Source organism: Helicoverpa zea, chromosome 25 (assembly GCF_022581195.2).
Source record: "Helicoverpa zea isolate HzStark_Cry1AcR chromosome 25, ilHelZeax1.1, whole genome shotgun sequence".
Taxonomy (NCBI): Eukaryota; Metazoa; Arthropoda; class Insecta; order Lepidoptera; family Noctuidae; genus Helicoverpa; species Helicoverpa zea.
The window spans coordinates 2,616,026-2,631,733 of NC_061476.1; the positions used below are offsets into that span (position 1 = coordinate 2,616,026).

Below are 15,708 nucleotides of genomic sequence, written 5' to 3' on the forward strand. Positions count from 1 at the left end.
GATAAAAGTTTTTCTTTTGCTGTAATCGTTTTCTTCATTCCGTAATTGCGTACCTAATCAGGTAGAAAAAAATAACCTTGAACAGGTATCGACAACTATATAAATGTATAGTTAATAAGCAGTACACAGTAATTAACCATATAATGAACTAATATAGTTTCGTAAACCTTTAAAGTGCAGTAATAACTATGTTACGTGAAACGCAGGCATTTTCCGTCGCCGCCCGTCGGATCGTCATGCGACGGCAGTGTAGGGCGGATTGCTTTGCTATGTAAGGGAATTATTATAATACCTATAAAATATAGAAATAATTTTAATATATTGAAGGTTTTTTATTGATGTGGGAAAGGAATCGAATATCTTTGCTGCGGTTTTGTAGCTGAAATTGAAATATTGATGGTGGAAATACCTACTTATATGGCAAAAGATTGCTTCGCCGAGGATACGAATAATAGGTTTATCTACATTGTCATTAAAATTAAAAAGTACCTAATTCAGTATTTCATCCTCCGAGCCTTTTTCCCAACCATGTTGGGGTCGGCTTCCAATCTAACCGGATTCAGCTGAGTACCAGTGCTTTACAAGAAGCGACTGCCTATCTGACCTCCTGAACCCAGTTACCCGGGCAACCCGATACCCCTTGGTTAGACTGGTGTCAGACTTACTGGCTTCTGACTACCCGTAACGACTGCCAAGGATGTTCAATGACAGCCGGGACCTACAGTTTAACGTGCCATCCGAAACACAGTCAATGGTGTCTAAGATATACTTAGAAAGTACATACAAACTTTGAAAAGTTGCATTGGTACTTGCCTGACCTAGGATCGAACCCGCGCCCTCATACTTGAGAGGTTGATCCTTTATCCACTAGGCCACCACGACTTTCTAATACAGTAATACAGACCTAATTCAGTATTTATCAGAATAAAACAATCCGTTATAAAAAATCACATTAATGCGTACCGTATCCGTTATTTATATATCTTATTTTATTAAATCACGTGAATTTCGGCGCTTTTTCTTTTCATTGTATAATTTCATTCTGATATTTTTTCAACATACTGAAGTCCAAGCAAACCCAATACTATGTATATACTTAAATAAATTAAACAGTCGATTTACCTCATTTATGTTTAAGTTAGAACCCGGAACGGTAACTGCGACTGAAAATGACAGTTGTACCATTTTGTCGATAAATACTGAAAGCAAACAAATCGAAGGAATATAAAATATTAACTAACGCCCACGTGCCGAAGGAACTACTTTTTGTACATTGATAAAAAGTAGAGGAAGTGAAGCATATTTGGAATACCAGTTTGTTTTTTGAAAATAAATTGAAGGAGAAACGGGATAGCTCAATAAAAAATACATTAAATTATTGTCAAAATATTAAACTTTAATAATGAGAACAATCAAATATAAAAAATACCAGATATATTATCAAAATGCCTATCAAACTAAAAATACTCCAAAAACGTGATTTGACTTAGGGTGCAGATAATTTGGAATATAGTATTCCAAATTATATTAATTTTTTTTTCTTTGAAAATTGCTAACACTTTTTCTTAGAAACTAATAGAATTCTAAATGTTTTATAGTCATTGGCTCTTTACAAAAAAAGAAACTTTTACAAAAAAATAAAACCGACTCCCAAAAAACTGAAAAGCAAAAAAAACACGGTATTCCAAATTAACAACACGCCAACTTAACTTAAAGTTGCATGTCAAATTTTTAATTCTAGAAATATTCACAAAATCATAGTAATATCTTAAACTAACAAGGTCACTCCGCAATTAAAATAATTACAATAAAGATTTAGAGTATTACAGCAAATGATTACCACTGATTGCATTCTTACCGAAAAAGTTTTCAAATCAGGCTTCTCGTTCGCTGGGGGCTGGTAGCCGAAATGTCAAGATAGCGTCCTGTTTTTAATGCTGTATGGCTTTGTGTATCGTTTGACGTTATGTTTACGGCATAAAAACTCAGATGGCGTTTATATATGTCACCGTAAGATTACAAACATCGTTAGATTACAATCTATCTCGAGAGATTGTAAACTGTCGAATTATTGTAAACCGTAACACCTGATTGCAATTTAACGCATTATTTTTCGCTATATTATAATCTATCGATGAGAAATTGTCAAATTGTCAACTGTCCGAAAGCTCTCCCTGATTGGTCAGTCTTTTTGTAAGATCGAGAGCGATGTAGAGCGGTCAAATTGTCAACTGGCGTAGAACGGAATGCATCTTGCGCGCTGATTGGTAGAACGTCAAAAAATACAATGTTCTTTGCAACTCCCGGTGTCACAGCTCTTTGACGTGCAAAAATAAGTGACGGTTTAATTTTTTATAAAATCAAAAATTGTACTTAATTTTTAAGACTCAAATTACACACAATTAAAAATTGTATTAAAAATTGAAGTTAGTGACGAAAACGAATCGCTGCAAAACCGACTCCACGTAGTCTTGTCTGCCCTACCCCTAGAGTGCAATTCAAAACCGCGTAGGCGCGGAGGGGCGAGGCGGCCTGCGAGCTGAGGCGCAGGTAGTTTCAGCGCTCGCCGCCGCGGCTGAGGCTGGCCGGCTCTGCCGGCCAGCAAGCCGAAGCTGCGGTGGTGAGCGTGAAAACCATCTGCGACGATAAGCTCGCATGGGACCGCCGGAGCCCCGCAGCGCCGGAGCCGTGACAGAAGTTATGCTTGCTGCATGTTGCATGCTTACTTCCATGCTGGGTCAATCAATATGGGATGTGTTATATTTTAAACAAAAAACTCAGTAGGTACGAGTTAAAAAATTAGAAGTTAAATAAATATTTTTATGATGTCATTTAATAGTATTTAAGAAGTTTACTGTTAGAATGCATGCTACAAATTTAGATGCAAAAAAATAACCATCATGCTGAGTTGTATTTAGAGTGGAAGATAACTCGTGGCTAAGATAGTATTATTTAGATGCTCGACGCTTTATTAATTGTGGCTGACTTAGTAATTTAGAAGGCAACATACATTTTTGGGGGCGAATAATGATATTAAAAAGAAGCCTGTTTAATTAGCACCCCTTTTATTTTATTTTTAAATATTAGTTTGTATTTGAAGACAAAATACCTAACTGTATTTTTATAAGAGTTATTTTTATATAAATTTAATACTTGAAGAATTTTTGAAGAGCATTTATTTTATTAAACTGACACCTCTATTTCATTCCTAACTCTACGGGAACTCCATGGGAACAGAACGGCTGGTCGTGATTGGTCGATCTTACAAAAAGACTGACCAATCAGAGAGAGCTTTCGGACAGTTGACAATTTGACAATTTCTCATCGATAGATTATAATATAGCGAAAAATAATGCGTTAAATTGCAATCAGATGTTACGGTTCACAATAATTCGACAGTTTACAATCTCTCGAGATAGATTGTAATCTAACGATGTTTGTAATCTTACGGTAACATATATATTTAGATATCGAAGTATTCCAAGTTACCTGCAGTATTCCAAATATGCTGCAGTTCCTCTACATAATGACATAGGTATTATTTTGAAATAAAGTTAAGCTGTATTAATGCCAAAATGAACTCAGTCCTTTTTTTGTAAAAGAGTAAAAAAAATTTGGTATATACCTACTATCTATTATTTTTTGATCATATATTACATAGTGTACACAATAATTATTGTCTTCTATATATCATAATTTAACCTGTCATCTACCGATATAAAAATCCTTTATCAGAGCAATAATTATTACTAAGTAAGTTCAGGTATCAAAAGCCTTGAAAAGGTTTACAGACTTCAAGATATGACTTTTAACCCCCAAAAAAAAACACAGACAAAATCTTCTCAAATACAAGCACTGGACCACTTTACCCCACTATTCCCCAAAAAAACCTAAAACCAGCTAATTACCCCATTAAAATCGATACTAAAATTTCACCCCACCTGTATAATTGATTCATTTTAAGACGACGTTCGCCACATCCCCTTAGCAGCGACATTTGCATATTACAAAGTATGGAAGTTTGCTAACGAAGTACGCGGGGGGAGGGGGGCGGTGCGGTCGTGAGGGGGGGGCGTCTAAGGTTGCTGCTGTAAGACGGGGAATTGAGTGCAGGGATGGATTTGGGATTTTATTTAAAGACGGAAAAGTTTTTAAATTATTTAGGCTAAAGTTCCCAAAGGAGTGAATCGAGACCCTGCAGTTACTAGGATTTCGCTGTTCGTCTATCTGACTCCAGACTGTCTATCTCATAATAGTAAGACAGTTCAAATTCTCACAGAAGATGTGTTTCTGTTGCCACATTAAAAACAAATAGTAAAACTTTTCTAGTTTTTAAAGGAAAACTTTTTCAGAAAGCTGTAATTACTAATGTAGTTGGAGACGAAGGCGAACCTAAAATATGAGTTGTACTTTAATTACCAGATCAGACAGTGAAATTATATTCACTGAGCCAAATGCAGACCACATACGAAACGTAAAAAATCTAACAATACGCGTGTATTTTACATAAAATCATAAAGTTTAACCAGTTTTATAAAACTACGGAATACGAAATAGTTGTGTAAACTTTACCGGCATTGTTTGGTATAAAAACAGTAGTTAGCATAATTTTATCCGAGCGCACTTTGAAAGTATTTCAAATGAGCTGCGCTTGCATTTTCATGTGTAATGTAACTTATGAAATATGGCGGCGGCCTTGTTATTCGATAGCAATGTTTTGAATTGTAAAAAGATAGAAAAGTATTTTTTGTATAACTGTTTTTTCTGTAGCTAATAGGTAGGTATATAAATAAAATTGTATTTTTACGAATAAATTGTGATATAGTAATGAAAACTACATGGCTCTTGTATCTATTGACACCGTTTAGATGATGGTTATGTAGGGATTGCAACCGTACCTACATAATCCCTCCTCATAGATGTTTGGGACTTTCTCTAATTTATTTACACTATCGAGATGAAAATTTATCGAAATTTTTAGCTACATTCTACTTACTATATAATAAACAAAATCATTCTCTTTTTTCAGAAGGACTTCCAAACACACCATCCCAAATTCATCCCTGCCTACCTCGAATGCGGAGAAAGATGAAGGAAATGAAAATGTACGTCGCAAAAAGGGGGGTTCCCCCACCCGCTAGAGGAAAGCACGAAAATTCTGTAAAGAGGGGAGAGTCGGGACTCGATACCTTTTGTACGATAAGCCCTTTCTCCCCTCGTCCTGAGAAGGGGAGAAACGGAAACATTACTTGGGCAAACGTCTCCTCACTTCTTATCAGTCTTGGATAATTTCCTTTCGTTTTGAAGCCGTGATGCGGGCCGTTTTGTTCCGAGGGTAGTTTCGTGTTTGGTAAATAATTTTCGGAGGTACCTATCGGTATTGTTAAGTTGGGGCGACTTGGTTATGTAGCTCTAAAGGGTGAGTTGTGTAGGTATTTTGAGATGGGAAGTGAGTTTTTTGTGAGTTGGCTATTTATATTTCAGTCACATACACAAATTTTTGAGGTCTTGAAGATCTCTAGATATTTTTTGTGTTTCGAAACAATATTGCTATTTACGTAAGCTTTAAGTAGGTACTTATGTGTTCATTGTGTAAATCTATATTGAAATAGTTAAGAATTGTATTATAGCAACCTTTTCCCACACACGCACACAAAAACATGTTTCAATATCAGAAAAGACCGAAACGAGATACCATAGAAATACAAAACTAGTCTACTTTCTATCTGTATACATTTTTTACAACCCGAGCATCGTACCCACGACCTGTCGGTCACGAAACTTGACAGAAACAGGTTAATTCAGATCACAAAACACTTTTATATCAGCAGTAAAGGGTTGAAATTCCCATTCCTTGAAAACGAGCTTTCTTTTACAAAAGATAACTTGTCTGTCAGTGTTGAAAGAACCTGTTTTTTTATTTAATAGTTTATCTGTATTGGTATTTTTTTGTTAAAAAGTAATACATGAATTCTATTTTACATTAATCATACTAATATATATATATTTTTTTTTATAATTTCCTAAAACAGCCATTTGGTTCGCCATTTTTAATAAATATTTTTGTCGCCATTTTGAAAGTCCTTTTTTTGTTTTTTTTTTTCGAATTATTTTTTTACGATCTTCAAAAATCACTGCATCTTCACCATTGTCAATCTTATTTATAATTAAAAAACGTATTCACAAACCAAAAATAGAAAACAAGAATTTACCGCTCACAAAATGACCGAAGCAATTTTTACCAATAGCCGTAGCAATTTATCATAAGAATTAGTAGTCCAAACTATCGGCCAGTCGTAATTAATGGACAGCCCGCCGGACCAAATGAAAAGGGTGCCCTGTCTGCTTTTAACGAAAATACTATTATTTTGTTTCGATTTTCATTGCAAAGGGAGATTTTTCGACTGTGTTGCGTACATTTTGTATGTATTGGATTGTAATTTTAGTGTGTTCGTGATTGGTATGGAAATTTTGTGGTGGGTGAAATAATTTTTATGCAACTACTAGCTTCTGCCAGCGGCTTCGCCCGCGTGGTGTGTTGATAAAAAGCCTATGGGCCAGGCCACAACAGTGCGTTGCGGCGTCGCATCGCAAAAACAACATTGCACAGCTATGCGATTAATATGATATGCGTCGTTGATTTTTGCGATGCGACGCCGCAACGCACTGTTGTGGCCTGGCCCTATATGTTAATATGTTAATCCAGGCCTATATGTTAATCCAGGGTATCACGTATCTACATACCAAATTTCAATCAAATCGGTCCAGCCGTTTTTACGTGATTGAATAACAAACATACATCCATACATTCTCACAAACTTTCACATTTATAATATACTAGCTTCCGCCAGCGGCTTCGCCCGCTTGGTGTGTTGATAAAAAGTAGCCTATGTGTTAATCCAGGGTATCACCTATCTATATACCAAATTTCAATCAAATCGGTCCAGCGGTTTTTGCGTGATTGAATAACAAACATACATCCATACATTCTCACAAACTTTCACATTTATAATATAAGTAGGATTTGTTTTGAGTAGTATCTTTAGTTTATGTTGCTGTTTTCTAAGTTATAAGATTGTTCCATGGGACATAATCCTGGACTTTAGTCTGAAATCACTAATCTGCATAGAGCAAACGTGGTGATTGAAGCTCATTCCTTCTCCATATGAGAAGAGGCCTGCGCCCTGCAGTGGGACGATAAATAGAAGAAACCGATGACAATGCACCACTTAAAACGGTTTTTTAAATGGAACACAATGAGTGATTAAATCCACAACGCCCTCAATGGACCTTTTTTTCTCCTCATTTTATCCATAAAAATGGCTGATACAAAATGACTTTGCAGATAAATGCTATAATTTTACGATACCTACTCACGACGGACGGACTAAGATATTCACGAATTTTTGACAGCACCCATAAAACTTTCTCCTAATAACAAACGCTTATGTAACAATATAATTTATATAATATAAGATATTCCTTCATCAGCGTCTTATAAATATTGAAGAGGTACCGCAGTGTGTACTCACGCGGGAGGTAATTACTGAGGGACGCTCCCTCGCGAATGCCGCCTCATCTTTCCTCTTAGACAGCGGCTCTCAAACTGTGAGTATTCTTTCTACGTTCTCGCTTTAAGTTTGATTCCTAAATTTTCATAAACGTATAATCCATCGATCTGCCTAGACTTTTCCCAACTAGGTGTGTTGAGGTCGGCTTCCAGTGTAACCAGATGCAGGTATGTGTGGTTTATATGGTACGATTGCCTATAATAATATGATCTCCACAATCCAGTTATTTTGGCAGCCCGTTACCTCTTGGTAAAACTGGTTGTCAGGCTTTTTTTACTATTTATTCTGTTTCTAATGGAAATTGCATAAGATGTTGAAATGATAGTATTGATTAGGTACCACCAGATTAACGTGCCATCCTAAGCACGGAGTAACCCATCCACAGACCGACCGTGACAAATGTTACTAAACCTTAGGGTCTATGGACCCATGTGGCTTGTACATAGCCATAAGATTTTCAAAATAGTCATAAGACTGAGTAATTGTACCGTTTTTAGTTATAAACAAAACATTGTGAGGAGAAATAAATAAATAAATTATTATTATTAATTATTAAATTATAAAATAAGGGATACTCCATAAAACTTTGACAATCACAGCCCATAGCATTGTCTTCCACCACTGAGTGGCTTTATGAAATTCCTTCCACGCTCATACGCAGTTACGACGGCTCTTATTAGCTGAGCAGCGGGTTCGAGTCCCGGCCCTTTTATTGCTAATAATGTTACACTATTTCATTGTATATATGCTTGTTATGAGTTTGATTGAGCGATATTTTATTGTTTGTGGTACAAGATTTGGGTTTCGGATTTATGGAATGTGAAGTAGATTTAAGGAGTCTTTGGGTTCTTGAGAATAACTGTACTGAAAACTATGACCTTTTTATGCATAATGAATGAAATGAAACCCTAAATGCTGGTGTGTGCAACAACAGGTTTTTTACAGTCTTCCCATTCGCGAATCGAACCCAAGATAATATGTAGCGCAACAACTGTTTTTGTGATCACTCTAATTTAAAAAATCAGAAAATGTTCGGTTAATGTACTATTTTAGCCTTAATTTTACTTAATTACGTTCTATACAATATTCACTGAAACCACTAAAATACGAAGCCAGAATGAAACACCAATTAATTCCAAAATTGAACTCCTCCAAGACGCGAACACTAATTTAATTAAAATTTCAATTAAATTGAAACGTCTTAGATATAATGTTATAGTTTCTGCTCTGTTTATGTAATTTTATACGCACGCGGGGTGGGGTGGGGAGGAGGGGGGCTCGCGGCACCCCCATTTACCCCGTGGTGGGATTAACAAGATTCCATTAAAATTATTATAATGTTCACTGTATTATGGATAAGTAAAGCTTCTTTGGTGTTTGTGTGTGTTATGTAGAGGTAGGAAGATGTTGAACAATGAATTGATGTTGTACATAAAATGTTTGAGTGCTATAAGTACATATCTATATAGATTGCAAGTACATAATTACATGTATTGCGATTCCAATGATTTGATTTTAATGGGTTTGTGATAATTTCTAATTAGATGCTTTTTAACTATTATTAATTAGGTACTTCTCCATATAAGGGCGATCTGTTTTTAATTACAAGACATAATTAAACTTATTCATCTTATGACACCAACACTCATACTCTGAAAGTCTTCATCGTACATTGTACCCGCTTCAGGTCAACAGGTCAAGCTAATTTCAAACAATAACAGTACCTGGATCTTTTAGTAGAAGAACTTCATTCTAACCTGACAAAATTACCACCCGTATAACGCTAAAAAAATAAGCAATCGCCAACTAAATTCTAACGCATCAGAACTAAAAACGATCTTCACAACTTCTTCAAAAACACCCACATTTCAAACCTGTCATTATCTACGCCTACCTTTCCCCTGTCCGCCCCACCTACAACGCCTTATAAGCAACTAAGAAAATCAATAGCGACGTTCCAACATAACGCCACAGTTACTTATTCCCCGCGAAAATAGAAGCGTCGCGGGGTGGTTCACCCCACCCGGGGGGGCAGTAGGGTGGGGCAGATGCCACCTGAGACACAGCGAAGACGGAGCACTCAAAATTTCCCTTATATAACGTGGATATATAGTAGAATTAATTAGTTTTACTGAGTAAAGTTTTACATGGGTACGTTAAGATATTTGCATAAGATTCTAAGGTGTGAGTTTATTGTTATTTTGAGGGGTGTGGATGAGTTAGTGGTTTTGTTGTGTTAGGTTTATTGTACTGTTTTATTGTACATAGTTATAAAGATGTTCAAAACTAAGTGTTGTTTGATGTATCGCATCTACTGCATCATAATATATATAATTTTATATTGCTTTAAGAAGTAATTTATTCTTTTGTGAATTTGTGTATGCAAATCTTAATAATAAATACCAATTTTGAACTAATAAATTGTTTTTTTTTGGAAGTCGAAAAAGTATGAATGACTTATCTTAATGCATTCAGGTACTTGTACTTATTGATGATGATGTATGTGTAACGTAGGTTTTGAAGCTGATCAGTCAAGCTGATTTGTCTTTTAAATTAGGTATACTGTACGATACTAAGAGATACCTTGATAGTAAAACGACGGAAGGGTGAGAATTTGTAGGCCACTCAAATTCAATTCCTGGGCATGGCAAAATTTTTTCGGCATTTTTTTTCGTAACAAATTAGTAGTACCACCTCTTACTGCGTGGGATCAGAGCTGGCCGTTTTGTTTTCAATAAAAATTAAAGCAACTTATTCAAGAAAAAAAAAACATAGTTACAAAAATATTGAGGTTACTTAATATCTGTGACTGCTTTTGCGTACATGTTTCAAAACTTTTACACATCATTTACCAACACAATCGAGGCTTTACTAAGGCCACTGTTACCACTGATTTAGATTGCTCATATTATATTCATACATTGCATATCGGTACACACTGATACGTAAACCCAATAAATAATAATTATTCCAATATGTTAATACTAACACTACGAACTAAAGACAATTTAAATTCCCAAACATATTCGACACCGAACGACTATAACCCGCCACGAAATCTCTTATCGAAATCAAAATATCTTAACCAAAAGTCCTTACATCTATAAATTACCCAGAACACTAAGAGTTGCAAGCCTCACCCCACAACGAGGGAAATATATTTCGAATTACTGGCAACACAAATAAATCAGGCACTCTCCAACCGACAATATAATCGGGAACTTAGAAACACGTACTTACTTATGAAACCCCACCACCCCGCGTTCCGTTTTGAATTTCGAACAGGTAGGGTTGCAAGACTTGGTTAAAGAAAAAAGTTTTTTTTTTTTTTTATAGGAACAGATGGTTGGCATATTGTACTTAATACACCAGTTTGCCATTTTAGTTAGATTTCAGGAGCCTATTTCCTCCGTGATTCAAAAGGCATAGCAAATTTTTAGGTCCCGGTTTTCTCGTAGACGCCCTTGGCAATCGTTACGGCTGCAATAAAAATAATGAAAACCAGCCTTATTAACAGGCATCGGGTTGCAGGAATTACTTGTTTAAGGAGGTCATTAAGGCAGTCGCTACATCTGAAAAACTGGTACTCACAGCAAGCTGAACCTATGTAACTTAGTTTGGATGTCTTAAAATTCGATATGGATATCTACATATAAGTAATATGAAACATAAAGTATCATGGAATAATGAAAGGTGACTTGACAGCAAGATTGTAAGTGTCGTACCACTCTGAGATAATGCGATTATCATTTTTTCACCCATTCGCCAGATGTACGAGAATAATTTTAATTTACTTTATCACACATTATACAAATTCTATATTTATTTAAGTGGCAACCCTAATCAAGAAGCGAGAGCCAGAACAAACTTAGATTGAGAAGGAACGAACCGACGACGCTCCGTTCTTAAGATTCCGCGTTGATGCCGCTTGCAACCTACTTCAAGCAAGAAATTCTCATATTTACTCCAAGTTTATGCCAGAGTTCTACTGTAAATCCTTGTTGAAATGCGTTATTTGATGTTAATTCATAAATGTAAGGAACTGGCTGTTCTTGGCGTTTCCACCCGCGATTTCAGAGAAGTATTTCTAATACTGTAATAAAAAATATGTAAGTAAGCCCATGTCCTTTGGACTAAACTCAAACATCAATATTTATCATGCAATTGTCTTGTTTTTATAGATTTGATTAATCCTCTAACTTGTGTTGACATACACTTGGAAATTAACCATAATTTGTAGGAATCGAACCTTAATATCTAAGTCTCTGGTCTCGCGCACTGCACTCACATTTACAACCTTCCAATACCTACAATATTAAGGACTAAAATTAACAAATCACTTGAAAAAACACAGCTATAGGAATAGTCTCAAAAAGGAGCGTCTAAAATCAGTAGTTCATATTATTATGATCATGTGTTAGTAAGGTTTGATCTTCAAGAACCTATATGTTAATACAAATACAAATGCAACAGTAACGAAATATAAGTAATAGGTACAAGGTGTCATTAAAACCGCCGCGAAATATACACCCACTAATATAAATTATGTATCGCATGTCACGTTGTGATACTTCGCGTATACAGTATACATACACATGTATACACATGTATACTCGCTCTCTCAAGCCGCATGTATACACAAGTATACCTACATGTCGGTATGTACATATTTTAATACATTATCTCGCGCCACGTAAGGAGATGAGATCCAAGATGGCTGCCTTTGAAACACTTCTTAGAGCTCGCGTAGCGACTGCTGGCTTACTGTGGAGGAGACTTTATTAATTTTACTTCAATAAACTAAGCTTACAAGTAGTGTATCCTGCGAGACTGGAAGCTGATCCCAACTTGGTGAAAGGCGAAAGGGCTAGGGGCAAATAACGATAGCTGTAAGCTTCAAGCTTCTAGAGATACTAATTGTGGCCATAATTGTAAATGAAAAAATCACGGTAGCGATAATAGTGTTTTGGATTCGTTCGGAAAGGCAGGGGGTTGACCTGAAAAAGTCAGTGGACATTCGGAGATTTCATTCAATCATAGTTACGATGTTTTAATAGAAAATATTGATGTCAGCAATAAATAATGGAACATGAATTCAAAATGGGAGAACTTTGTAATTAATTGGAGATGACACAGCCATTTTAAATCCAAATCTTACACACAGCAAAAATAAATATAAATTAAAGGATCCATCTCCGTCCTCAAAACCAGCCACACGAAGTTATTATATCGCTGCTAGTTTTCGCGGGGGGTGGCAGAAGGTTGTGAGGGGTGAGGGGGGTGCTGCGCCCCGTGATAACTCGCTACTTCACCGTTTACTTATTTACATATAATTCTCAACTGTGTGGGCAAAATATCTTATCGGGAATTTGGTAGCTACGTTTAAAGTTTTCCAATCTTGGTAGAAGACGCTGTTCAATATACATAGATCCAATTTGGAAAACCACATGTTTATGATCATGAAAAAAATACTGAAAATATAAGTAACATACTAAAAACTCTTTCAACAAACCTCTATCACAAGAACACAAAACAAAAATCAAGCAAAAAAAACTAATATTATGACGAGTTACGTCATTTAAAGTAGTCGTAATTTTCGAAGATATTTTATTTCTATAAGTATTTTTTCTAAGGTCTATTTATAAATGGATAGCTCTAGTGCTCATAGCAAGCATCCTCAACGCCCAACCCCTACAGATTTTGATGAATTTCTTCCCTGGGCCTGCCAGCAATTGTCTGTTGAGACCACAGTCGTCGTTATCAGGAGTCTTCTTAGTAAGTTTTGTCTTCATCATCATTCTCCACACTGTCCTACTGTTGGTACACAGGCCTCTTGACATGAAGAGGAGTCAAGTGCGTTAATCACCACCCGCGCTTAAGACAGATTGCTGATTTCAGACTTTCTAAGTCCAGGTTGAAATTTTAAAAATAAAAAATATCTAATTTAATTTCTTGCTAATATTATTAGTAATTTCACGAGGATAAAAGTTCATGAGGATGTCTGTTTGTTACTATTTCACGCTAAAATAGCTGGTTAGATTTTGACGAAACCTGGGTCAGTGGGTCGTCTTGGACCTATATGGAAATATATAGGATACAGAAAATAAAATCGTTATTTATATGGTGTTAAGTCCCTCCGAGGCAAGTGAAACCGCGGCCCGATTTAATTGTAACGCAGTGGACAATATCACACTAACCAATTTGAATTATGTTACAGAACAATATGTGAGTGTTATTGCCGAGCGACCCAAAAAAGAGAAGAAAACAAAATCCAGAGCAACATCTATGGCATCTTCATCGGAAGATGCTATAAGTGTAGTTAGAGAAGCCACTAAATCCTCAATTAATTCAGAAATTCCAATCACCATCGAAGCATTTTATGATAACAATGGAAATCTAATACAATTACAATTCATGAACAACAAACCAATACCTAGAGAAGTCTTTAAAATAATTGGCCTGGTTGTCCCGTACCATAAGTTACTGAGGTCGATAACCATCAACAGGGGTTTAGCCATGGAGTCTATATACGAGATATCTAAATTTATAAATATTAGCCACATAACTGAAATGGTTTTAGACGGGACTGTGCTTCTTGAAGCCAACTATCATATTTTGTTGGAACATCCTTGTTTGAAATATCTCTCACTATCAAAATGTAAAATAAACGATATTGTTGTAGAAACTATCACTTCTAAAATAGTGTACCCGAATCCCGCGTCTCATAAGCTTTCTGCCCTGAACTTAGCAACTAACAGAATTACAGACATAGGTGCTAAATATTTAGCAGATGCACTGCGAACGAACAGAAAGCTAAGCTATCTAAACTTAGCTGGCAATATGATTACTGATGATGGAGCTATCAGCATTCTTAATACTTTGAAGAGTTTTGTGTTGACTAAACAAGAAATACAAGATAGTAAGGGTAGGTTATTACAATATTTAAAAAAGAAGAATGGTCTTATAGGCGCGATTGCTAAAGAACTTTTAAAGAGTGATCACGATAAGAAAGCAGTTAAAAAGAAGGTTGCTAAACCGTTACATACTATGTTAATGAGAAAAAATAAACAACTGGAAAAGGAATTGTCTAAGGAATGTCACGTAGTTGGAAGTTTCGAAAAGCCCTGTGGAGAACTGCGTGAAAGAGCTGCTTCTTTGGCTGAATGTCAGTTAGGTTTTTTTAGTGATCCCTTCAGTGTGGAAAACATTTATACCATTGGTAAAACTACATTTTGCTATGGTAATAATGGCCTTTGTTATTTGAATCTTGCTTACAACGATCTAACTTATGCTACTCTGAAAGTTTTGTATGAAGTTGTGGTGACTCAGAGAAACATGCAAAGGGTACCGAGAGGTTTGTTCAATGTAGTCATTGAAGGTAATTTCATGCCCATTGAATGTGAAGAACTACAGCAAATTGATGAAATACTATCAATAGCTTTATATTACTCTATACCTAGACAATCGACTGTGGTAAAAAAAAGACATTCTCATTCTAACATCAAAACTGCCGATAAATTAAATTAAAGTAAAAAATCATGTTTTTCATCATTCCATGAATGCTCTTCTCATTTTTAGTTTACATTTCTGATACTTTTGACTTTTGGTCCCAAACATTGTTTGCCCGTTTTGAAATTGGTTGTTATAAAAATGGATTTTCTAGAAGTTGTAATATTTTTAGATTTATGATATTTTACTTTTATGTCTTGTCTTATTTTAGATTAGAATGTTATTCTAGTATTTAAATGTATTTTGTGTTGTTTAAGTTTAAATAAAGTCTTAAAAATAACTACATCTTTTTATTTGCATCATCCTCCGAGCCTTTTCCCAATCATGTTGGGGTCGGCTTCCAGTCTAACCAGATTCAGCTGAGTACCAGTGCTTTACAAGAAGCGACTCTGACCTCCTCAACCCAGTTACCCGGGCAACCCGATACCCCTTGGTTAGACTGGTGTCAGACTTACTGGCTTCTGACTACCCGCAGCGACTGCCAAGGATGTTCAATGACAGCCGGGACCTACAGTTTAACGTGCCATCCGAAACACAGTCCATTGTGTCTAAGATAAACTGAGAAAGTACATACAAACATAAAAAAGTTGCATTGCTACTTGACCTTGGTGCCTGACCTGGGATTGAA

General features: G+C 35.8%; 1 protein-coding gene across 1 annotated transcript; it reads left to right on the forward strand.

Moving 5' to 3' along the window:
- The first annotated feature begins 13,216 nt into the window (after positions 1 to 13,216).
- On the forward strand, positions 13,217 to 15,098 carry LOC124642831. Its single transcript, XM_047181558.1, has 2 exons — positions 13,217 to 13,346; positions 13,789 to 15,098. Exons 1-2 carry the CDS (start codon positions 13,217 to 13,219, stop codon positions 15,096 to 15,098), a joined length of 1,440 nt encoding a protein of 479 aa, XP_047037514.1.
- The last annotated feature ends 610 nt before the right edge of the window (positions 15,099 to 15,708 follow it).